The sequence below is a fragment of the Pelodiscus sinensis genome, chromosome 1 (genome assembly GCF_052426305.1).
Source record: "Pelodiscus sinensis isolate ZL-2025 chromosome 1, ASM5242630v1, whole genome shotgun sequence".
NCBI lineage: Eukaryota > Metazoa > Chordata > Testudines > Trionychidae > Pelodiscus > Pelodiscus sinensis.
Window position 1 is genome coordinate 86,051,910 of NC_143052.1, and position 27,252 is coordinate 86,079,161.

The 27,252-nt window shown below is 40.7% G+C and overlaps 1 protein-coding gene across 6 annotated transcripts in view; it reads right to left on the bottom strand.

Annotated features, from left to right (window-relative positions):
- ANKS1B (ankyrin repeat and sterile alpha motif domain containing 1B) overlaps positions 1-27,252 on the bottom strand; it is an 821,971-nt gene that overhangs the window by 682,122 nt on the left and 112,597 nt on the right. For all 6 annotated transcript variants that reach the window (XM_075933985.2, XM_075933942.2, XM_075933974.2 and 3 more), the window contains exons 4-5: positions 9,611-9,907; positions 478-553 (exon numbers count right to left, since the gene is read on the bottom strand). In XM_075933985.2, coding sequence (XP_075790100.2) covers positions 478-553; positions 9,611-9,907 — 373 coding nt within the window. The remainder of the gene's footprint in view (positions 1-477; positions 554-9,610; positions 9,908-27,252) is intronic.

Here is a 27,252-nt window from a genome sequence, read left to right on the forward strand (position 1 = left end):
AAATGAGAGGTTCTTATAGTAAAGATGGACTCAGACTAGCTTTGTACTTGTTTTACCTCTTGGTCTACTACCCATTTGGATGGGTGAAGAACCTGACTTAGGGTCTATGTTGTATGTGGAAAACAGATAGAATTGTCACTTTCCGGCCCTGGAGCAGGAGGGCTGGCTCACTGCATGAGTAGGCTGTCAGTTCATCATACAGTAATGCAGCAGCACTTGCACACCAATGTGTAGCTAGAAACTTTCTAGACCTCAGTGATATCCATGTTCTCTGGAAGCTGATGATGAAGCCCTTAAGATGAAAGGTTGATATCAACAAAACGTTTCAACATACATAACATTTTTCTACCTACTGGCAGAGAAAAACTATATCCAAGTATCTAGGCTAGATCAGAAGATAAAAAAAACACACTTTTTGAAATCAGAAATATGAAGGACATTTGTTAGTTTAAAAATCACATGCGAAATGTTGTATACCTGTTTCTAGCAAAATGCGTACTACATCCACCTTTCCAAATAAGGCTGCTTCATGAAGTGCACTCCCCTTTTCTGTCTGGAATAGAACAGATGTGATGCATTAAAAACACTAAAGTACCAAGAAATTCGTTCAAAAACTTATGAATTTAGATAAGGAAAATTTAATATAATTAAGAGAGTAAAAAGTAAAAGACTGTTGTCTGGGCAAGAATAATTACCAATAGTATTTATTACAAATCATTTATACAGGGCTGCAACATACAGAAGTAGAGAAAGTTCTATGATAAAAGAATTTAATTATCATAAAATCAAGATACAATAAATAAACATGGCCATGATGTTATTAGGCAAAATTCCTAGTGAAATCATTGCAAGTTTTGATTGAGTAAATATTGCAGCTCTTACAACAAAATTTAGGGTAAGTAAATACATTTATCTTAGGATTTCATAGTGCTGCCCATTACCAAAGTATCTGGGTATCCTCCATGTAAAATTAATAGCAATAATTTGAAATTCCAATACTGAAATCCCTAGTGGACACACCTGGAAATTTCTAGCCTTTCTCCATTTTCAGGGTAAAAACTTGGGGAATGATTTGTTTGTGTGTACCTGAAATTTTTTGTTGATGTTGCTTGTCTTTTACTTTTCTTGTGGAGTGTACTTGAGTATAAGGGCACATCAGTATTTGACTTTCAGTTTTGCTATGGTGGAAAGACTTTCAATAAAAAAATACTTATTACCTATGCATTAAATTAAACCACTGATTTTTGTTATTGTTATGCTCTATAAGAATGTACCAGTTTTATGACAAACCATATTCCTTTTTGGTGGAACACTGAGTCTTACACAGATTTGCAGTAGCAAGAAACTTTGTTCCACATAAAAAGATAAAAACTGGAAATATCTCCTGCTACTGCGTTATTCTGAAATAAAACAGAATTAGTAAAGTGTCAAATGTGAAGACCTTTTTTCATTTACGGCTTATAATGCAAATATAGTAGCACACTTTTATTCTCAATTTTGAAGCAAGTAAAGTCAAAACTTATATTCAGGTTTTTCTTATTCCTTGTAGGTTTTTATGCCCTTTTGAAGAATATCTTTCCCAAAAAGTGAGTGCTATTAGTATGGCCAGAAATATTCCTAAGGTGGCATGTAGTGCAAAGGATGGCAATCATATTTCATAAGCACAATGGGTCAAATTCTGCTCTCATTTACATTATTCAAATTTTCAATTTTCTATGCAGTAAATACAGAGGCCCTAATATGAATTGAGACCCAGATGCATTAGGCATATAATAGAAGATAGTACCTGCACCAAGTAGCTTATAACTAAATAGAGACCCTAAATAACAGGTGAGCATGGAAAACAATGTGGGAAGGAGGGAAAAGAAGAGGTAAAAGCAATAGAGACACCATGATACAAAGATAATCTTAAATGTACAATTTGCAGGCTCACTTGTGAGCTGCAAGGTTGTTGTTTTTTTATTAGTGTTTTTAACATCTAAGTAATAGGTAACCTGCCCAGTCCTTATCATTAAGAAGTTCATGATAGATGTAGACTGGAGGAGATGATTTAAAGTACAGGGAGACAGCTTTGTGAGTTGATTCAAGAAGTGTGTTCCACATACTGGTGGCAGCAAGAAGGATGGGCCATAGGTATTTGTGGGAGAAATGGACTGACAGGCAATGGAGGTTGCCATCATTAATGAAAAAGGGTGGGAAGGTGGTAACAAGATAAAAGATTGGATAAAAAGACGTAGCTAAAGTGTAAAGGGCCTTCACAGCTATGCAAATAATCCTTGCATGGAACACATTGTACTGTGCAATGTCATTTAAGACTAAGGGCCCAAAATCTATCACTCACCAAAACCTGTGTATTTTTCATATGTTTCAATTAAAATGAAAACTTCAAAGCATAAACTGTTGAAGCAGTTTTGTATTGCCCACTTCTAAATAATTTCAGACTGAAGGACATTGGAAACACCTGGGAAATGAATAAAATGTGTGATTAATTCAATCCAGAATTAAAAGCTGTCTATTATTACTGCAAATATTTGTTAAGATTAAAAATGGTCAGGGAATACAGTAGAGATTAATAAAGCAATGAACATAAACCCTCCATTTACATAAATAAATGTTTACAAACACAGGTGATTGTAGATACTTCTATAATAGTATCTCTATATTCTAATAATTTTTTAAGGCTGGTATAGCTGAATTTGTTTAAAGAATATGAAAATGTACGATTTAATTTACCACATGGGGTTACACTTTTTAAACTGTTCTCTTCCAATTAGTGATGCAGAGCATTTTAATGAATACTAAATCAACTGAGTTCAGTATTAGGTAACACACTACTATACGACATTCTGTTCAGTTTAATAAACTGATAGAAATTATCAACGAAAAAGTATTCAGAGGTTAGAGAAGTAATGAGTTAAGAATATAGAAAGAGACAATTTGTCAATATACCAAGATAAGGTATGAAGGGAATTTGTTGACAAAAAAGATGGATTTGCTGGGAAAATAAATAAATTCACCAGGGTTAGAAGAGCAAACATAACAGAAAGAGAAATTGACCCAGCACACTAAATAAAAAGTGAAACAAAGGGTAGCATCAAAACTGGTTAAGAAAAATGAGAGCAACTGAAAATAAAGGCAATTGTAAGATTCTAACATATATGGCAAAAAAATGGCACTAAAAAGTAGGGAATATTTTTCCTTCCTCACTAAAAACAGGGGAGTTATTGTACAAAAGCTAGCAAGAAACTGAAGTAAAACTTATAATTAATATAATCAGCATCAAAGCTAAGAAACTAAAGTCTTTTAAAGACTGTCTGTTAGTGCATCTAGCAGACATCATGTAGAACACTCCAACCTCTGCAAAATGCTCAAAACTAGCACTGACTTAAAATGAGAGGTGACATTTAAGAAATTTTATTAACTTTTTCTTTCAATTAAGTATTTTATACATACATTACAAATAGCTATTTATATGAAAGTTAATAAGTATTCTATTCATGGTAAAACTGTATAAAATTGGCTTAGGAGAACTTAAAACAGGGCTGAAATTATACTGATAATACACAAGGAGCATATATTTTATTTTGTAGAAATATTGGATAAAAATGTATCCTTGACATAACTACGTTGATTTACATGGCTCTTCAACAGAGATGATTTTCAGAGTAAAATACACATAGGACATCTCGTATCCGGCACCCTCAGAACCTGACTGGTCTGAACCAGGGAATTTGCTGGACTAGAGATGGCGCTCTGATACAGCACCCAGCCGCTGACTCTGTCAGCTGGAGGGGGAGAAGCGGAGGGGCTCCCTCCAGCCTTTGCTGGGCTGCCTGGTGGGTCACTGATCCTGCTGCTGCTGCCCCAGCCTGGGCTCCAGCAGCCCACACTACCACATAAAAACATAAGAACGACCGTACTGGGTCAGACCAATGATCCATCTAGCCCAGTAGCCTGTCTGCCGACAGTGGCCAGCACCAGGTGCCCCAGAGAGGGTGGACCGAAGACAATGTTCAAGCAATTTGTCTCGTGCCATCCTTCTCCAGCCTCTGACAAACAGAGGCCAGGGACACCATTTCTATCCCCTGGCTAATAGCCTTTTATGGACCTAACCTCCATGAAATTATCTAGCTTCTCTTTAAACTCTGTTATAGTCCTAGCCTTCACAGCATCCTCTGGCAAGGAGTTCCACAGGTTGACTATGCACTGTGTAAAGAAGAACTTTCTTGTATTAGTTTTAAACCTGCTACCCATTAATTTCATTTTGTGTCCTCTAGTTCTTCTATTATGGGAACTAATAAGTAACTTTTCTTTATCCGCCCTCTCCACACCACTCATTATTTTATATACCTCTATCATATCTTCCCTCAGTCTCCTCTTTTCTAAACTGAAAAGTCCCAGTCGCTTTAACCTCTCCTCATATGGGACCCGTTCCAAACCCCTAATCATTTTAGTTGCCCTTTTCTGAACCCTTTCCAAGGCCAAAATATCTTTTTTGATGTGAGGAGACCACATCTGTACACAGTATTTAAGATGTGGGCGTACCTTAGTTTTATACAGGGGCAGTAAGATATTCTGGGTCTTATTTTCTATCCTTTTCTTAATAATTCCTAGCATCCTATTTACCTTTTTGACCACTGCTGCACACTGTGTGGAAGTATTCAGAGAACTATCCACGATAACTCCAAAATCTCTTTCCTGATTTGTCATAGCCAAATTAGCCTCCATCATACTGTACGTATAGTTGGGGTTATTTTTCCCGATGTGCATTACTTTACACTTATCCACGTTAAATTTCATTTGCCGTTTTGTTACCCAATCACTCAGTTTGGTGAGATCTTTTTGGAGTCCCTCACAGTCTGCTTCTGTCTTGACTATCCTAAACAGTTTGGTATCATCCACAAACTTTACCACCTCACTACTTACCCCTTTCTCCAGATCATTTATGAATAAGTTGAAAAGGATTGGTCCCACGACTGACCCTTGGGGGACACCACTAGTTACCCCTCTCCATTCTGAAAAATTACCATTTATTCCTACCCTTTGTTTCCTGTCTTTTAACCAGTCCTCAATCCAAGAAAGGACCTTCCCTCTTATCCCATGGCAATGTAATTTACACAAGAGCCTTTGGTGAGGGACCTTGTCAAAGGCTTTCTGAAAATCTAAGTATACTATATCTACTGGATCCCCCTTGTCTGCATGTTTGTTAACCCCTTCAAAGAACTCTGAGGGTATATCTACACTACCACCCTAGTTCGAACTAGGGTGGTTAATGTAGGTAACCGAAGTTGCAAAAGAAGCCCAGGATTTGAATTTCCCGGGCTTCATTTGCATGTTGCTGGGCGTCACCATTTTTAAATGTCGACTAGTTCGGACTCCGTGCCCGCGGCTACACGAGGAGTACAGGTAGTTCAGAATAGGAAGCCTAATACGAACTACCTAGTTCGTGCCGCGTGTAGCCGCGGGCACGGAGTCTGAACTAGCGGACTTTTTAAAATGGCGGCGCCCGGCAACATGCAAATGAAGCCCAGGAAAATCAAATCCCGGGCTTCATTTGCAACTCCGGTTGCCTAAATTAACCACCCTAGTTCGAACTAGGGTGGTAGTGTAGACATACCCTAATAGATTAGTAAGACATGATTTCCCTTTACAGAAACCAAGTTGACTTTTGTCCAACCAATTATGTTCTTCTACATGACTCACAATTTTATTCTTTACTATTGTTTAGACTAATTTTCCCAGTACTGAAGTTAGACTTACTGGTCTGTAATTGCCAGGATCGCCTCTAGAGCCCTTTTTAAATATTGGTATCACATTGGCTACCTTCCAGTCATTAGGTACAGAAGCCAATTTAAAGGATCGGTTACAAACTACAGATAATAATTCAGCAATTTCCCATTTGAGTTCTTTTAGAACTCTTGGATGAATGCCATCCGGTCCCAGAGATTTGTTAACATTAAGTTTTTCTATTTGTTCCAAAACCTCCTCTAATGACACTTCAATCCGGGACAGTTCCTCAGATTCATCACCCATAAAGGACAGTGCAGATTTGGGAATCTCCCTAACGTCCTCAGCTGTGAAGACTGAAGCAAAGAAATCATTTAGTTTATCCGCAACAGCTTTATCATCCTTGATTGCTCCTTTTATATCTCGATTGTCTAGGGGACCCACAGGTTTTTTAGCAGGCTTCCTGCTTCTAATGTACTTAAAAAATATTTTGCTATTTCTTTTTGAGTTTTTGGGTAGCTGTTCCTCAAAATCTTTTTTTGCTTTTCTTATTACATTTTTACACTTGATTTGATAGTGTTTATGTTCCTTTCTATTTATCTCACTAGGATTAGACTTCCACTTCTTAAAAGATGCCTTTTTGTCCCTCACTGCTTCTTTTACATGGTGGTTAAGCCACGGTGACTCTTTTTTAGGTCTCTTGCTATGTTTTTTAATTTGGGGTATACATTTAGGTGGGCCTCTATTATGGTGTCTTTAAAAAGTTTCCATGCAGCTTGCAGGGATTTGGCTCTAGTCATTGTGCCTTTTAATTTCTGTTTAACTAACCTCCTCATTTTTGTGTAATTCCCCTTTTTGAAATTAAATGCCAGAGTGCTGGACTGCTGAGGTGTTCTTCCCACCACAGAAATGTTAAATGTTATTATATTATGGTCACTATTCCCAAGCGGTCCTGTAATGGTTATCTCCTGGACCTGATCCTGCGCTCCACTCAGGACTAAATTGAGAATTGCCTCTCTTCTTGTGGGTTCCTGTACCAGCTGCTCCAAGAAACAGTCATTTAAGCCATTGAGAAATTTTATCTCTGCTTCTCTTCCTGAGGTGACATGCATCCAGTCAATATGGGGATAATTAAAATCCCCCATTATTATAGAGTTCTTTATTTTGGTAGCCTCTCTAATCTCCCTCAGCATTTCAATGTCAGTATCGCTGTCCTGGTCAGGTGGTTGGTAATATATCCCTACTGCTAATTTCTTATTATTGGAGCATGGAATTTCTATCCATAGCAATTCTATTGAACATGTTGATTCATTTAATATTTTTATTTAATTTGATTCTACATTATCTTTCGTATACTGTACCACTCCGCCACCTACCCAGCTTGCTCTATCCTTTCGATATATTTTATATCCCGGTATGATTGTGTCCCACAGATTTTCCTCATTCCACCAGGTTTCAGTGATGCCTATTATGTCAATCTCCTCCTTTAATACGAGGTATTCTAGTTCACCACAGGCTGCTGGGGATTGGTTCTGGTCCTGCTTGGGCTGCCAGGGGTTCGGGAGCTGGTCCCAGGCACACGGCAGCCTGTAGGCTCTGGCCCCACTTCCACAGGCTGTCTGGGGCTCTGGCCTCATGCTGCTGTGGGCTGCTGGGGCTTTCTTCAGCCCCAGATCCAGTTCCTCTGCTGTGGGCTGCAGAGAGCATGGGCTCCTGCCCCACGGCAGCCCACAGGTTCTGGTCCTGGACTTGCTTCTGTGGGCTGTCTAGGGCTCCAGCCCCATGCTGCTGGGGGCTACCACCAGCCCCAGCCTTAGTCCCACTTCCATGGGCTACCTGGGGCTCTGGCCTCAACCCCACACTGCCATGGGCTGTCACCATACCGACCCTGCACTGCTGGGGTCTGCTCTGACTCAGTTCCAGTGCCACAGGTTGTTGGGGGCTGCCGCCAACTCTTGCCCCATCCAGCTGCTTCAACCTGGCTCCTCTTAGATTGCCCTCCTCTCCCTAGGCTACCAGGATTCTCTGATCAAGGAACATCCGTACCAGATAATTCCCATTTTGGGAGGTGTTACCTGTACTATTTTTTATGCAAACCAGTGTTAATGCAGTTTAGTCTGTTTCTTTTCCATTCATTTTCTGGAGATGTAATAGGAGATATATAACCAGATGTATAATCAGAAACAATTATTGGAGGGATGCATTGCTCCTTGCTCTAAGTTACTTACTTTTAAAAGCCTGGTCTACACTACAGTGGAAGGTCAAATTAAGATATGTAACTCCAGTTATGCTAATTATGTAGCTGGAGTTAAGGTGTCTTAAATCATGTTTCTGCGCTGACCACACAGTGGAAGGCTGACAGGAACAAATAATTTTGCAAAATGTTTTCAAAATTTCAAAGTTGCTATCATTTTGAAGAATTTGAAACAGACCCATTTTTGGGTTTTTTTGTGATTTAAAATATTTTTCAGTATTTTTCCAGGTTTTGTTCTTTTTGCTTGTTTGTTTTTGCCCTCTTTTATTTTCCTCTTTCTTTCCTTTCCCCCTTGTTCCTTTTTTTCTTCCAATCGTTTTTAAAGACTATGTTCTTAATGGAAGAGTCCAGAAACAGAAAAAATAATTTGGTGCCTGGAAAATAGGTATAAGTATGTAATACTTATATTCCAAGCTGTTAATTAAAATGAATATAATACTAGAAAATTAAACTGGCTTATCTATCAGGTTTACGGATACACCTATTATTAAAAAATTCCCAGCTCTGCTTTTGTTCATGGGAAAGATTATGGTATTTATTTTGAAAATGGATAAAAGAAGGAACCACCATATGTGGTAGAACATTACTATAAAGCCAGCAAGTAATTTTATATTTGAAATAAAAACATTATTTTTTATGCCAAACATAGTCCAGCCATGCAAAACAAGAAAAATAACATAATTAGGTAAGGTATTCTTATTTCCTATTCTTTAACTTAGAAGCCATTTCATTTCCCTGCATTGGAGAGTGGATATACGTGATTTATTGCTACAGTACTGTATATATTATACTTCCCTATATTTTTTTTATTTAAAACTGACACCCTGTGCAGCTGAAAATAATTATGTTGAATCAGAAGTTATGGGAATCTGCTGCAGAGCAATTTTGGTGCAGTGAATATTGTTTTGTGCTTATGTAATAAGACCAAAAAGAATCAGAAAATTTAATTCCTGAGCATCCATATCTCAATTTAGAACTGGGTTGAATATTGGAAAATGAAGCTATCTGGCTCTAACTATTGCTACAAAACAAAACTGCTTCAACAGCAAAATTCACCTTATTGGTGGAGTTACAAACATGTGACAACCAAAGAGATCTAGTGTAGCAGGCACACCAGTGGGTGCAGTTGAACACTTTTGTTTTGGCATTCTTATACATTCTTCAAGTCTGTGTATTGGACAAACTGATTATCTGTATATCTATAGCAAAATCTCAGACAAACTTATATTCTAGCTTCCATGTTCTGTTTAGCAGAAAAGACCCACAGTAGATGTAAATCAGCACAGTGCCACTGAGGCCAAGAGAGAGGTAATAGCCCCGAAGATGGGGCTATGCTAATTTACATCAGATGTGGACCTTACTCAGTGTCATAGTCCATGGTTCAGGGAAGCATTTAAACATAAAGTTTAACTTTAAAATAATGGGATTTAAGCAAGGGACACTTTTGAATCAGGGCTACAGTATCCGGTTAAATACACTTAATAAACTTGAACTATTAGTCTATTATACATCACCTTGAAGAATTTCATGATTTCTTATAAAATGCTACATAAATGTGTTTTAAAACAATAAATGAAAAGAAGCTTCATGTATATACATATATAAACTGGAAGAAAATTGGACACTAACTTGGCAGCTGACATCCATTCCAGCCTCTAGTAGCACCTGTACAACAGCTTTGTGGCCATTACGTGCAGCCAGATGCAAAGGTGTGTGTTTCCTAGTATTGCAGCTCATCAGGTTCGGATATGCATTGATGATCATCTTCACTACCTGTAGACGTCCATATAATGCTGCAAGATCCAAAGGAGTTTCCAATTTATTGTTTCTTATTGTAGGATCTGTTAGTTCTTCCAGTAAAACAGCAACTACTTCTGAATGTCCATATTGAGCTGCACAGTGCAAAGCCGTTTCATTTTCATTGTTCTGTTAAAAAAGAGAATCTTAAGAATTTTCTAACTCTGCCTTTAGTAACCCATTGTAAATAAAAGGTATGAAATATGATGCAATTTAAATCCATCAAAGTGTAACTAATTTAATAAGAATGTCTCTAAACAAGCTGGTGACCCTCCAGCAATTCAGCTCTGTCCACACGAACCCTAGCCATCCTCCTTACTATACTGCAGTGGAAGGAATTTCAAAGCCTCCTGCCCCTTATCATCTGCTGAGACCTGTTATCTCTCTCTTGACCAAGTTTCCTTTAAAATTACAGTTCAAAATCTTTTTCTCTGAAATCTTACACCCTAGCTTAACGGTCTGCCCTGCCAATACAGGTCATTTTAATAAAAGCAAAGTCTTTTAAAGTAGAGAAAATAGAGAAAACTTGGAAAAATGAAAATTGTTTAAATAACATTTTAATCATTAGTATATCATTATAAATATTGCTGGTAAAGACAACTATACATTTTGTGGCAATATATGTGTGTGATAATTAGAGTTCAGACACTCCAAGGGCAGAAAAGGGGGTCTGAGCCGCCAAGAATAAGTAACTGAATCAACAGATTATATGCAATGTTATTGTGCTATAAAATATATTGAACAAGGTCTTTTATGAAAGCCTAAATTTTCAAAATGTTGTGAACAAAACTGCAGTAAAATAAATTGGCAATTGCAGCCTAATTTTCTTAAACACTTATTGCAATTATGTATGTGCATAAAATAATTGCAATAAAATGGCCAATTATATACTATCTTGCGCATGCAATTCCTTTATTTGCATATGCAATTAAGGTAGTTTCACCTAGAAATTAGATGTGTAGTTGCATCATGTTTTGTATAGATAATATTAAAAATGTAGGCCTTCAAAATTTTATAAAGGTTCAGAAGCTTAATATAAAATTATGAATCAGATATAGCTACCCATTAAATATATGAATGAATGTTTAATTTGAAGGGTTTTAACTTTTTTAGTCATTCATGGATGATGTATAAAAGCATCTGGAATCCATTTCAATATTTTGATATATTTATCTGAAAACAACTCAATTCCATTTTCATTAATCATATGCAGTTCACATATCCCTCATGATCTGGCTATTTATATATTCCTATGAATGATGTAAATAAAATGTGTTTTTATTGCAAACATATAGGTGCCTAAAAGATACTAATTGGTCCAAAATCCTAATTCTGTACAAGAGAAAGAAAATCACCTCCTTTTGCATAATGAATACCTGACTAAAATATGAGAATATATTTAAAATAGAATTTTTGAATAAGTGTGTCAGTAGATTACATTTCTCTGAAAACTATTGTTCTATATTTTTTGTATAAACTCCCATTTTCCCATTTGGTAAAAGTAAAAGTATACTTGGATTAAAAATAAGACAAACTAATTTTGAAATTTTTTAAAAATAGGCAATATTGAACTAGAAAGGGAAAGATCCAATTTGGAAAAGTCCTGTTATTATTAAAACTATATATATATATATATATATATATATGCTGACAAAACAAACAATGTATATACTGTGTTATCACACTATTAGTTAAATCTTAATAATAGAAAATAACCCCTTCTCCCCCACAAAAATATAAATGGATGGAGTCATTGATCTACATAATTTGACAAACTGTCAGTATTAATCTAAAATATTCTGTCTCATAAGCAAGTACTGAGACTAGTGGGGAACATTAAGTGGCTTCTTATACAATTAACATATTCTCCATCCTGGAGATAAGATATAAGCTGAATTTAACGTATTTTTTCATTTCTGTGTTAATAAAATCAGCTCCCATGAAGGAAGGAGTTTGGACACTACATAAAGAATGCAAAAGCAACGAGGAGTCCTGTGGCACCTTATAGACTAACTGAAGTGTAGGAGCATAAGCTTTCGTGGGCAAAGACCCACTTCGTCAGATGCATGTCTTTATGTATTATTACATAAAGAATGGACTGTATATGAAAATATGCTGGTGATGGCATGCTTATTGAATCATCCCACCAGATCTGTGCACTGAAGAAAAAAAGTGTGTGGGGGGGGGGGGGTTTACCACTTCCATTGCACTGTTACTGTGCCCAATGGACCTCACAAAATGCAGTCTGCAAGGTACTATTGGGGAGGATACAGAGACTGGTCAGAAGGAAGGATACACTTACTGTATCCAGGTCCATGGAAAAAATAATATAGCCTGGGACTGTATTATCTTTTCCCCAGAGGATCCCGAGAACAGCCTTGTCAGGATGTGGTTGAAGGGGGAACCAGGAGCTAGAGCCAGTGAAGAGACCTTCTGTAACACATGCCAAATTCTTGAGATCCATCAGGCATAGGTGGGACAAACCTTGCTCTCCACTTAAATGACAGGAAGGAATTCTGCAAGGGGATCCTTACCTACTTCCTGCCTCACAGGTCACTCATGTTTATTTTTACCATAGGAGTGGATGATCTTGACCTATGGTAAGTAAAAATTTAACATGGCAAGTTAACAGCTTTTACTTGTGTTGAACACATTTTATTTTGTTTTCCTATTTTAAGACCTCTAGATATTTAATAATCTCAACAATGCTGTTGTTACTGACTTGCCTAAATAGTGTGGGCAAAGTTTATTCCTAAAGTAACTGCATTGACTTTAGTAGAATTTCACAAGTATTACATTTGGCCTTGTATCTCTAAAACTATTTGCATTTTGAAATAATCTAATGGGTAACATAGAAGTCATTGTTGACCAAATGGGTAATCAGTTTAATCAGAGCATATTGGAATAAATTTTCAGCCATAAACACTGTCAGCACAAACTATGCCAGTACAACAGGGAGATGCACAACTGCCTGGTATGAAAATACAAAAGTCTGCATCCAAATATGTGTGTATCTTTTGTGGTGCCAACAGATATAGCAACAGATGAGAATTTGGCACAGTCTGATATCCATAGGATAACCAATGCAGCTAGTCCAGAAGAAATAGAGTAGCATATTGAAACAAAATTTCACAAGCACATTACCTGTGGCTCCAGTTGCAGATTGAAAATGACTAAGTCTATTTGAGCCCAGTCAATTTCAATCTAGAGTCAGTGTCATTGATAAAGAACTTTTATTGCAGTTCTATTGAAATTGTTGGGTTGATCCTAAAAAAGAAGGGAAAAAATAGGAAGGGAGGGCAAAGAGAGAAAGAGAAATAAGGAAGGTGGGAAATACAGACAAACACAGAGTAAGAAACCAAAATAATGAGAAGAAAGGGGCCAGGTAAGTATTGGGGGTGACAAGGTACAAAAAAGTGCCTTATCTTTTCTATTCAATGTCACCTTTGAAACAAGTAGTTAGTTACACCTCACTCCCAAATTATTTATTTCAGAAACCTGAAAGGCATCCTGTGATACATCCTTCACGCGTCTGTAATCACATTTTAGCTTACTTTTAGACTCAGATCTTCCTGATGATAAGCTGAAGATTGACATGACCACCTGTGATTTAGATATGTCAGCACTGAAATTTCTGAACCAATATTTAGCTGCTAAGGAACAACATGGACAAACATGAGCCTAAGTCTGAAGCTCTAGTCATAATACTGCACTGATATATGTACACATTGTGAAAAGGCAAAGTTACAACTCTAATATATTAGAGATATTGCTGAGAATTTGCTAGTGGGATTGCTGAAAGGTACAGGACAAAATGTAGGGAAATTAATGTTCTGGCATGGATATGATATGGGTTTTTATTTAAAAAAAAAAAAAAAAAACCTTTACCACTAACAAATAGCCTGGGTAAATTAGAGACTTTCACTGTATAGCTGCACAAGAAGTGTTGACTATTAGGTGGAGTTGGGCTTTCCAAGAACTCTTTTATTATCTAAGCATTTGATGAACTTGAAAAGGAAAAATTAACAATTCAGTGAGCCATTTCTTGATCACATTAATCCCAGCGTCTTATCTAAAAAAGGATTTTTTAATGACAAACTCTGCTCTCTCAGTTGTGTTGCTCAGAGGATGGGATGGGACTGCCCATACTTACTGCCAGGAAGCAGAGCAATGTAGCCAATGTGAGCTGGGGCTGCACGGCTCTGCTTTACCCCACTGCGGCTGGTGAGTGTGCAAGGACTTGACCCCCACTGCCTGCACCAGACCCCTGGCCTTGCTAGCCCCCTGGGCCACTTAGGTTGGGGAAAGAGGCAGAGCAAGGGCAGAAAAGAGGAGGGGAGAAGGTGGAGCAAGGGTAGGGAGGGATGAAGCAGCAGTGGGGAAAGGTGGGGTCTAGGGTAGAGGGGATTTGTCCTGGCCCTTCCCTGAGCTAGGATGGGGGTCACATGGCCAGTGATCCCCATGGTCCCACTCACTTGTCAGCCCTGCAAACAACTCACCTCCATCCAAAAACAAACAGAAATTAGAACTCTTTCCATGTCCAATATAGTCAAGTCTTTAAAAAAAAAAAAATCTAAAGTACTTTAAAACACATGGAAGATCCAATCTTCTCCCCACTCTTCCAATAACCATCATTCTCAGAAGAAAAATACATGATTTCAACCTAGTGTAAACATGTGGGCTACGTCTACACTGGCCCCTTTTCCGGAAGGGGCATGTAAATTTCACCAGTCGTCGTAGGGAAATCCGCGGGGGATTTAAATATCCCCCGCGGCATTTAAATAAAAATGTCCGCCGCTTTTTTCCGGCTTTTAAAAAAGCCGGAAAAGAGCGTCTACACTGGCCCCGATCCTCCGGAAAAAGCGCCCTTTTCCGGAGGCTCTTATTCCTTCCTTTGAAGTAGGAATAAGAGCCTCCGGAAAAGGGCGCTTTTTCCGGAGGATCGGGGCCAGTGTAGACGCTCTTTTCCGGCTTTTTTAAAAGCCGGAATAAAGCGGCGGACATTTTTATTTAAATGCCGCGGGGGATATTTAAATCCCCCGCGGATTTCCCTACGACGACTGGTGAAATTTACATGCCCCTTCCGGAAAAGGGGCCAGTGTAGACGTAGCCAAAGAGTTGTAAAACAGGAACCTTGAGAGCTTGATTATTTGAGCCAATATGAGGTCTGCCTTTTTTCAGATTTATGTGCTTCTTTCAGTTTTGGTGTTTCCATAGCTGTTTTAATTTTCTGCTGACTAGCACTCCTTATCAAGGAGTAAGGTTCCATAACCTGCTCAGGCCTGATCTGCCCGAAAACTACAAATATATTATGACAGATTAAGCACTGGGATTTTTAAATACAGAGAGTATGTCTACACTTCACAGTTATTTCTGAATACCGGAGGTATCCTGAAATAACTACCCCATGTCTACACAAGCTGCCTGATATTTCAAAATATTTTTCAAAATAACGGGCACGCTATTTCAACCATCCCAGTAAACCTCATTGCATGAGGGTTAAGGGATGGCTCGAAATAACACGTTACTTCGAAATGTGTGGCTGTGTAGATGCACCAAATTTCAAAATAAGCTAAGATACAAATTGTGCATCTTTTTTCGAGTTTAGAGTGCTGTATAGATGCACCTCTACACTGCACTGTTATTTCAAGATAACTATTTTGTTATTTTGAAATAATTTGGAATAATAATAATTTTGAATAATTTAAGCTTATTCTAAAATCTGTAAACTTCATTCTATGAGGAATAACACCTATTCCGAAATAGCTATTTTGAAATAAGGCGTGTGCAAACGCTCCACTGCTGCTATTTTGAAATAGCCCCTCACCAAGGCCAGTTTAAATTATTCCTCCCCAGTGCCCCCTGAGGCTCTAAATCAAAATAGCATGTCTACATCAGGGAAGCCTACCTTGGACTAATTGTGAGGCATCCCTGAAGAGTAGATGTGCTATTTCAAAATAAGCTATTTTGGAATAACTATTCTGGAATAGTTTATTTTGAAATAAGTGTAGACGTATTCAGAGATGAGAATAATTTAAAACTTCAGTGAAGAAATTGTCGGTATTTCAACAACCATTTTCTGCTCTTGGATATATATACGTGACTTCCATTAACTTATCATATTTTTCTGAAAAACATAATTGGGGGGGCAAGGGATGATTTGGTCTATCTGGAGATCATGAGAGAATGGTGAAAGTTTGTTCTCAATAAACTAGCTTTCAGCTGTTCCCAGTAAGAAACCTAAATCCAGTGGTTAGCTGGTCAGAAGATCAAACAAACCAGCACAAAAACATTTAAGATAAATATGTATCTGTAGAATAAGAAAGTTTATAACAGAAATGTAGAAAAACTGCAAAACAATCTACCAAATGCTTCAAATGTCAGTAGCAAAAAGGTATTTTTAGATAATAATTTAATTAAGAGTTGAGGGCCATTCACTTTTCCTGTTGCAAGATTTTGTTTCTCTTCATTTCACCCTTTTTGGGTAGCAGTTATCCCATATTAAGGTATTAAGCTTTCTTAATCAACGACACTCAGTGCCATTCCCAATTACTTTTCTTGTAAGTGCAGCTCAAATTCCTTCATGCACACCCTGAATGCAGCAGAAGTCATGGTTTGGAGAAGACAGCCCACAAACTTGCTTAAAAATGGAAGGTGGGGAGAATAGTAATATTTTTGCATTAAATGACATCACTAACAGCATTTAATATCTAAACCTCATCCTGATGATTCAGGGGCTCCAATAAATGTAGTTAATTATTAACATGTTATTACATCAATAAGGGCAGAGAAAAGGGCACAGATAATTACAAACTGTAGAGAGGAAAACTATCTAGAAACATCATCGGTGTCTACATCATTTCTTTAAATTTGTTAATTATCATATTTTGTCAAAAATGTAAAAAAAAAAAAACCCATAATTTTGAACCAGGTATTCATCCCCCTTATCTTCTAGCTTTTTGTGCCTGGTTATGTTTTCATACTTTTCTTCCACTACTGACATATTGAGCCATCTAGTGCTCGTCCTTTGGTGCATATTGTCTTTTTAAAATATATATTATGGCTTCTTAATATACACACATATTTTGATGAGAACTGTTATTATAATCTCCATAAGAAATGCTTGACTAGATAGTAGGGATGTAAATAACTTTTAAAACCATTAACCAGTTAACCAATTAAAAGTATATTGTTTAACTGGTTAACCATTGGCAGGCCAGCGCAGAGCAGCTGCAGCTGGCGTCCCGGTGCCTCTGTGGAGCAGGGCCCCGCCTGCCAGGCTAACCCACGATGGCCAGGGTCCCACTGGTTGGCCAACTGTGGTTGATGGCTGCTCCAGGCCAGTTCACCATGGTCAGAGATTTGGACAAGGTCCAGTTAACCCAGGGGAAGGCAACAATTTTTGTAGGGGGGCATCTCCTTGAGTCCTGGGAAGTCTTCCAGGGCCTCAGGCAGAAGGAGTGGAGCTGGGGACAAGAGGGGGGGAGGACTGTGTGTATTTGACACAGAGACTGTGACACTGGTTGTGTGTGTGACTGTGTATGGCACAAAGACTGGGAGTATGCGTGTGTACAGTGACTGTGTGTGAGGCAGAGACAGTGAGTGACACAGATTGTGTGTAACCTAGAGACTGGTTCTTTGTGTGGGGAGGGCCAGAGTGAGAAAGACATGCAGACAGACTATGACAGAGCACACTCTCCCAACATTGAGCAGGAAGGAGTTAACTCTGACGGCTGAGAAAGCCACACTCCCTTTGCCCTACTGGAGATGCTCGAGTTGTACTGCTATAAAAGGGAGCAGCTCAGCTCAGTTGGGGCTCGTGGCTTGAGGAAGAGGATGTGCCTGGCCAGCTCCAGGCAAACTGCATTGACTACCCAAACGCTGAGATGCTACCATGCAGGCTGGAGGCCAGACATATCCATACACCTCACAGGTTCCAGAAGCAAGCACAAGCAGCCAGATCCCAGATGAAGGAGGGGAGTTGCAGAGTCAGCAAGTTTCAGATGGAGCTTTTCCCTGCTGACTCAGTGGCTAGAGAAAGCCACCAACAGGGTCCTGGGCTGGAGATCAGTGGAGTGCAAGGGCCTGAACCTCCCCCTGCTGGGGGATATAATCCTTTCCCCTATCTACTGTCCCTTGAAGGGGATCACATTCCCCCAAAAGGAGGAATGAGTTATAGATGGGGACTATTGAACTGCGCTGCTCTGCAAATAGGGGCAAGTTAGAAACTCTGACCTTTGGGACAGCCTGCCCCGGGAACTAAGGGGTGTGGGGATTTATAGACTTTGGTGGGTAGAGTTAGAGACACGGACTGAGGAACAAAGGTGGAGAAGAAAGAGTTACCTTGTGCAGTAACAGTGGTTCTTAGAAATGTGAGCCCGTGGGTGCTCCACTCTGGGTGCTGGTGCATCCTCGCACCGGCAACTTTTCCAGCAGTTTCCACCATGCCGTGCACATGGCACAGCACCCCCTTGTGCCATTGGAATCTGTTAAGTGCACACACAGTGCGGCTCCTCCATTCCTTCTCTACCTGTTAGTGCATAAGGCTACAAGCAGGGGAAGGAGGGAGGGTAGTGGAGCACCCACAGGGACACATCTCGAAGAACCACTGTTACTGCACAAGGTGAGTAACTCTTTCTTCTCCTTCGAGTGGTCCCCGTGGGTGCTGCACTCTGGGTAACTACAGAGCAGTTGTCGGCTTGAAGAGGTGGGTTTGGAGTCATGTGGTAGTGACTGTGGATAGTACTGCTTGTTCCACCGCCGTGGAAGATGCAATCGAAGAGGAGAGAGGGTAATGTTGCGCAAATGTGTGTTCAGATGACTAGGTGGTGGCATTGCAGATGTCCTGAAGAGAAACATTGATAAATAAGGCAGTTGTGGAAGACATTGCTCTGGTGGAATGAGCTGTGATAGTTTCAGGTAAGTCTTTGTCATATCATGTATAACATGTTCGAATACAGGAGGTGATCCATTTTGAAATTCTCTGAGATGAAACTGCTTGTCCTTTGGATCATTCAGCGTAGGACAAGAAATCCTAGGGGAGATTCGCCAGGGTCTGGTTCAGTTCACATAGAATGCCAGTGCTCTCCAGATGTCGAGAGTGCACCATGTGACCTCAACTGGATAGGCATGCAGCTTGGGAAAAAAGGCAGGTAAGTGAATGGGTTCGTTGATGTGGAAGAGAGAAGAAACTTTGGGAAGGAACTTCAGGTGGGGTCGGAGTATCACTCTGTCCTTCATGAACACCGTGTATGGGGGTTCAGCCATCAAGGTGGCGAGTTCGCTCACCCGTGTACTGGAGGTTATTGCAACCAGGAAGGACACCTGCATGGAAAGATGAGGCCAAGAGCAAGTAACTAAAGGCTCAAATGGTGGCTTTGTCAGGCTTTTTAGAACGTGGTTCAGAGTCCAGACAGGAACTAGAGGACGGACAGGTGGGAAAGTGTTTTACAGACCCTTAAGGAACAGTTTTGTTATTGGATTAGCAAGGAAGGAGACCTGATCAGTGGAATGATGAAAAGCTGCTATGGCAGCAGCGTGGGCCTTGATGGTGCTGAGAGCGAGGCCTGACTGTTTCAGGGATAATAGGCAGTCCAACAAAATAGGGAGGGGGCAGACTCTGGTCATGTTGTGTGTGAACGGTTAAACCAGTGAGAAAATCTATTCCATTTATATAGGTATGTTCTCTTAGTAGATTGTCTTCTACTGTTGATCAGCATCTCTTTCACTGGCTCTGAACAGGTATTTTCGGCATCTTGAAGCCATGAAGGAGCCAAGCGTGGAGGTGAAGCTTGTGGAGGTCTGGATGGAGAGTCCTCTCATAATCTTGTGACAGGAGATCGTGACGGAGTGGGAAGAGATACGGGTCCGTCATCGCCATCTTGTGAAGGTAAAGGTACCATGTCTGTCTCGGCCACGCCGGTGCCACTAATATGAACTGAGCTTGTTCTATCCTGATCTTGGTGAGGACTTTGTGTAGGAGACGAAAGGGGAAAGGGAGGAAAGGCGTAAAGGAGAGGAGCGTCCCATCTGATGGAAAAGGCGTCTCCAAGGGAGTGTTTCCCTAAGGTTGCCTGGAGCAGTAGAGGTGGCACTTCCTGTTGTTTTTCGTGGCGAAGACCTCTACGTGTGGTTGGCCACACTGATAGAATAGTGGAGCGAGAGCATGCCTGTTTATTTCCCATTCATGCTGATCGTGAAATGTGTGGCTTAGGACATCCACTGTGACGTTGAGTACCCCAGGAAGGTAAGAAGCTATTGGGGTGACCTGATGTGCTAGGCACCAGTTCCATAATTTGATGGCTCCCGTGAAGAGGGATGGGGGCTGTGCATCCCCCCTGCTGGTTGATGTAGTACATGCAGGTAGTGTTGTCTGTCGTGATGGTAATGGACTTGTGGGCTATGTGCAGTTCAAAGTGTTGGCATGCATATCTGACTGCACGTAATTCGAGGAGGTTGATATGAAAGGTTTGTTCCGTGAAGGACCATTTGCCTTGGGCTGTGATGTTCCCTAAATGGTCTCCCCAAACCATAAGTGAGGCATCTGTCATAATTGTGAGCGTGGGGGGAGGACGGTGGAAAGGTACGCTGTCTAGCATATTTTGTGTGCTGGAATAGACACAATTTTGCAGAGTTGGTCCCTGGAAGGCTTGTAGTTTGCGGCCAGCCACGACTGCAGGCCCCTCATGTGGAGTCTGGCCAACTTGACGACATACATCGTAGAGGCCATATGCCCAAGGATTCTGAGACATTCATGCACCGTTATGGGGGGAGCTGCCTGTGCACTCATGATAAGATCACGAATGGTGATGAATCTGTGTTCGGGTAGAGTAGCTTTTGCTGCGACCACGTCGATGAGGGCTCCTATAAACTCTAATTTTTTAGTTCGAAGTAGCATAGATTTTGCGTGGTTTATATGAATGCCCAGGTTGACCAGAAGGTGCATAGTGGCGTCGGTCATAGTTTTGGTTTCCTGAAGGAACGACCCTTTTATAAGGCAATCGTCTAAATATGGGAATATTATGACCCCTTGACATCGAAGCGAGGCTATTACGACGGCCAGAGTTTTGGAAAACACCCTGGGGGCCATTGAGAGTGCCCACCATAAAGAGTAAGAAACATCTGAATGCAGGATGGACCATGATGTGGAAGTAGGCATCCTGGAGGTCGAGAACTGAAAGCCAGTCCCCTTGATCCAATGCGGGGATGATTGTTGCTAAGGTCACCATTTTGAACCGGTGATAGGCAACCTACTTGTTGAGTCTCTTCAAATCCAATGTGGGTCGCCGCCATCCACTTTTTTCCTGGGTTAGGAAGTAAGTTGAATAGAAGCCTCGACCTTGGAATTCTGGTGGAACTTGTTCTATGGCACCCAATTGAAGAAGGTGCGAAACTTCTTGTAGGAGAAGGGTTTCATGAGATGGGTCCCTGAAAAGGGATGGGATGGGAGGGTAGGTAGGAGGCAAGGAAGTGAAAGGGATGGCATTGTCATGTTGAATCAGTTCCAGAACCCATTTGTCTGATGTAATTTGGGTCCATTGATGGAAAAGGGTTCGGAGAGGGTGGTTGAATTGAGAAAGAGTGGCTGCAAGTGGTAGTGCAATGGCTTTCTGGCTCTCGACCTGTTTTTCAAACCTGCTGTTTGTTTGCAGGTGGGTGGGTTGCAGAGGAATGTTGTTGGTGTTGGCATTGGGGTCTGCAACATTGGGGTCTTTGTTTTTGATGGAAGTCATATCTTGTCTATTGTCTGAAAGGCTCTCTGGGCCTCTGGTAAGTCGAGTACCTGGTTCTTTTAAAGGGAGGAGTGTACATTCCCAGGGTCCTGAGGGTGGTACATAAGACCTTCATAGAATGTAACAATTCATCCATCTTGGCTGCAAAGAGGTCAGTTTTGTCAAAGGATAAGTCTTCAACTTTTTGCTGAAAGTCTCTCGATGCCTGAAGCCAGGAGATCCTTTGGAGTATAATTGCAGATGCTGTAATATGGGCCCCGGTGTCTGCTACATCCATTGCAGACTGCAGGGAAGTACGGGAGATGGTGTGACCCTCCTGCATGATAGTGAGTAAAGTTGGTCTCTTGTGTTCTGGAAGGTGTTGAGCCAGATCTTGTAATTTAGAATAGTTGTCGTGGTCATAGTCCACTAGCATTGCCGATAATTAGCTGCTCCAAGGAGCAAGGTGGCAGAAGAATAGACCTTGTGGCCCATGATGTTGACCTTTTTGTGGTCTCTGTCTTGTGGAGTGGTCCTGAGATTAGGCTGTCTGCTCTTATGCTGAACGGAATCCACGACTAAAGAGTTTGGAGAAGGATGAGTGAAAAGAAAGTCCATGTCTTTAGGAGCGAGAAGATATTTGAGGTTGGCCCTTTTGTTCGTTGGGGTAATGGACGCAGGAATCTGCCAGATATTGTCAGCAGGGTCCAAAATAGCCTCATCCTTTGGAAGTGCTATTTTGGAGGAAGTGAGAGGTTGCAGTGTGCGTAAAAGTCGATACTGCTTCACTTGTACCACTTGAAGGTCTCGCTCCTGCGCCAAGGCTACTCATTTAAAGAGGTCTTAGAATTTTCTTGTGTCGTCACCAGATAGTGGAGCTTTGGCTGTGACTGCCTCATCGGTAGATGATGAGGAATTGTGTAAGGGGAATTTCTCCTCCCCTTCTGAGAAAGAGTCCTATATTTCAGAGTGAGCTGGAGAATTTGGCTCGGACACTGAAGTAGTGATAGGAGATGAGACCAGTGGTGGTCTAGAGGTGGTAGAAGGGGCACGATGGTGGCTCTTCTTAGGCTCTGGCTCCCATTGCTGCCACTGAGTGGTGTATGGTGGTGGCGGGTAGGCATACTGCTGAGCATGCCATGGTGGTGGGGGAGGAGGGTATGTGTATTGTACTGAGCCTGGTTGCCAAGAGGGAGGTCTGTGGGCTGGACTGGACTGTTGGGAAGAAAACCTACTCCTTATTTCTGTGCCCAGCTTGCTGGGAGACCAGGAAGCAGTGGATGACCCGCGGGACCATACTGACTGTATGGAAGAGCCCGGAGAAATCGGTGCCATTGGTGTGTGACTTCGCACTGGGGATCGGTAATGCTCTTGTCCTTCCATTGGTGCTGATGCGTGAGGCTTGGTCGATGCCGGTGGCGGCACTGGTGCCGAGCAATCCAGGGGAGGCATGTTGGTGCAGGGCTTTTTTGGCACGGATACCGGTGCTGTTTTGGTATGGTACTTCGATGCTGAGCGGTCCTTATGTTGGCCTGCCGGTGCAGCCGGTGCCGTAGGATCCAGTGCTGATGGTCTCTGTTTCGGCTCCAAGTGAGCTCTCTTGAGCGGTACCACCATACCAAAGGTGCCGGGCCTATCCTCTGTGCTGACCCATGCGGCAGTCGGGAAAGGCCTGTTTTCGATGCCACGAGGCCGGAGTGGGTAGAGGGACATGTCTTATCCATAACCTTACTCTGGGATGCCGGTTTTGGAGCCCTGGCTGAATCCTCTTGCGTTGGTTGAAGGGACTTCTCATAGAGGAATGTCTTTAGCCTATTTGCATGATCACGGCGCACTTTTGTCATGAGTTTTGAACAGTGGGGGCACTTTTATGTCTGATGTGACTCCCCCAGACACTTTATGCACTTTGAATGCCCGTCAGAAACGGGCATAGTATCACAGCACGTCTCGCACCTCTTAAAGCCAGGAGAACCGGGCATGAGGCGGCGGAGGAAAAGCGGCAAGCTGCAATGAAAAGCTTTTTTGTTTTTAACTTGACTGGGATGGAGAATGGGGTTGAAAAACTTGGATGATGAGGTAACTTTAGGGGTTAACTGGATATTTATCTATTATTTGACAGAAGTCAAAGAGAAAAGAGAGGCTCTGTCTGCTGCCGAGGACAGTGGAAAAGGAACTGAGGAGCCGTGCCGCGCTCATGCCTATCAGATTCCAATGGCACAAGGGGGTGCTGCGGCACATGCACGGCGTGGTGGAAACTGCTAGAAAAGTCTCCGGTCGCCAGCATGAGGACACACCAGCACCCAGAGTTGAGCATCCACGGGGACCACTTGAAGGAGAATCCGAGAGTGACAGGAGAGAGATTGGCACCTTCACCCCACACTTGGTGAGGGGATCCTTTTTCTCCATGTTACAAAGACAGACATACAGACAGAGTGTGAGCTGGCTGCTGAAGAAATCTTAGGTACAGTGCAGTTTTTTAAAAAGCACTCATCTTGGTCACCACACATCTCTGACTGAAGCAGCTCTCCTTTGTGTCCCTCTCCCTGCTCCTTCTCTGCAGAAATGGGGTACAGGGGCAGGGAGACACCTTGACATCAGCACTTCCATATCTCTGTCTCCCTCCACCCTTTTGCACAGCTAGCAGGAGGGTCCTGGAAGCAGTTTGACTGCAGGACAGAGCAAGGAGGAGGGAGTGGCAACTGAACATATACTACCGCTGCTGTCTGTAAGTATGCATGCTCTGCTAATCAGCAGGAGAGGGGGGCTGGATAGAAATGCTGGGTGGGCCAGATCTAGCCTGCAGGCTATATTTTGCCCACTCCTGGATTAAATATTTGCCCAGTAAGCATTCCAGTTAACCATTTACATCCCTAATAGATGGAACTTAAATTTATGAAAGTATTAGCCTAAAGATATATTGACACAATATATATGTTTGTAGTACCTATAATTTTATATGGCATATGATGCATTATTTTATTTAATATTTAATGAATCCCTATTTTTCATTTTCTAATCCAATATACAGACAAATTATAGTTTAAACATTTTTAGCATTTTACATCTGTTTGCTTTAAATATTTTTTTCCATTTTGCAGTATCAACCCTCTGACTTCTTGTAACTCAACCTACATACGTTTTACATTAGCTAAAATATATCTATGTGACTAATGCCTTTGCTAATCTCAGTTATATATTTGCCCTACATTAACTGATCCATATTTATTTTGGAGAAGTGTCAGTCTACATTTCCCTCTCCCTCATGATTGTCATGAAATTGTTGGCCTCCTTACTTGTTTTAAGACACAGTTTTACATAATTGGAACAGTAGGGGGCATTCAGAGCCTAAAATGCTGGATATGTTTCTATGATACTAACAGGTAATACTTTAAATCTGTAGCAAATACTTTTGCTTATTTACAATACCACAAATTAAATCCATTAATTGATATGTTTTGTGTATGTAATACTATTGCGTAGGACATGTTGCTCTCATTTGCTGTACATCTTGGATTCTTGCTCTGTTCTTTAACAGTGTTTTCTTTTCAAAAACCTCTATTTTATATAACATTACAATAAACTATGTGACAAGGGAATATTACAAAAGTAATGTTAACAATTTTTACTATGGGCGAAATTACTCCTTTGTGCAGAAAAACCCAGAGAAGAGAAAATATTAATGCAAACCATGCAAAAAACTAACCTAACGTGTGTGTGAGCGATATCTGATGGCCAGGAAGTGGAAAAGAGCATGACTAAAAAACAAGGAAGAGCCTGAGGATGTGTGGAGAATTATATATTCAACTCCACAGATATTAAAATGTTCATGTGGAATATCATACTCTCTGTGCTTCACTCAGACCCCTACCTTTCTGACAGCATAGCCAGGTCAGTTGCCTTGCCATACTGACATTGGCTACCTGCTATGGCTGTGCATTACTTCTCCCTTGAAGGGAAGAAAAAGCTGCAGAGCTAGACTTAATGCTGTATGGTTTATTAAATAATATGGCAATTTGCCATACAAATCCATAGACTCAGAGAAATTTGAGTTGGAAAAGATCTACAATATATGGTCATCAAGTCTAATCTGCTGACATTGAGGGCTTATTTCTACAATAAATTATCTAGTACTCTTTCCAATAAGTTTTAAAATCTGTAAAACCATAGTGTTTCCACTTCTTTCCTTGGGGAGTGTGAACAAATCTCACCAACATTACTTTTTCTTATTTTCACTTGATTACTTCTACTTACATTCCTCTGTACCACATTAAAAATTTGTCTCTCCTTGTTACTTCCCAAAAGAATTTCTAAACAAATATTATGTATCCCACTAGACATTTTAGTTTTCAAAATCTTTTTTCTCCACAAGCCTAGCTAAGGCTACACTGCAGGGCTTAACTCAAAATAAGCTATGCAAATTGAGCTATATCAATTGTGTATCTTATTTCTAAATAGCTTATTTCAAAATAGGGAGCATCTACACAGCACTTACTTTGAAATAGAGCACTCTTCCTCTGACTTTCTTTATTCCTCATACAATGAGGGTTTAAGGAGTCACAGTAAGAAGTCCTCCAGCTTGCCAGTATATTGACATTAATTTGAAATAACTGCCTGCTGTATAGACGTGGACTAAGTTATTCTGGAATAGCGTTAGTTATTTTGAAAGAGTGTTATAAGAGTATATAGACGTACTCTAAGTATCCTTACTTGGTTACTACCTTTCATTTGCAACAGAATTATATTTAATCTCATTTCATATGCTTGAGCATTAATTTCTAAGGCCTAATAGCTATTTGAATCCCACTTACCTGTAAATTAGTTTTATGTAATTTGGCCAAGACAGAATGTGATTCCCCTTATTAGTAGGTATAGATAAAATAATGAAAAACTGAATTAGGGGATTTGTTTCACTCTCTAGCCCTCCCCTTTCCTGCCCAGTTTGATTCCTCTCAATCTGAAAGAAATACTGTTAGCCTACTTTTGCTAATGGTAAGTGTCCACTGCAATAAATGTTCCTTAGGGAAGGTTTCTGTAACGACCCAGACCGAACACACACCTCACACAAAAATAATCAGCTAAATGGGCTTAAAATTCTTTTCTCTGTAATCAATAGCACACACCATGAGTTCCAAGTAGCAGCATACCAAATCCAATGGGAGGGCCAGCCACAACATCTAAAATTAATCTAAACAGAGGTTATAGGGAAAGGGAAGGGACTCAGAATAGACTGATTTTCCATCGCATTCCATTCTGAAAGAGCTGAATGCATAGCTTTAAGGACTCTGACTGATGTGACAAAATGCTGGTACTGCTTCATGAAGTTATATAGAGAGAATGCCCAGTTGCTGCTTTGCACATCTCATCAATGATCATTTCTCCTCCTTCTGGCCAGAGATGGCAACAACCCAAATGGAATAGGCTACTGCATAGGCTTCTTGAAAACAGGATCTGATTCAGCTGACTATGACATGGCATAACACCCTCTATCCCTGTTTACACAGCCAGTAAAAGACCAGTGAGTCCACACTGTGGAAGTATAATTTCTAGCTAAATAAAACTTAAGGATGATTTTCAAATCTTAGTTGTGCCACATTTTTTCTTTGCCTGGAGACACGGTCAGAAATTTAGGAAGGAAATGTCAAATGGAAAGGGGACAAAACTCAGAAAAAAAAACTGGAGTAATTCTTCACTAATACTTACCCCTATTAAAAGGAAACTGCGGAGGCTGGAGGCACAAAACAACAAGAATCAGGAAATGCTAAT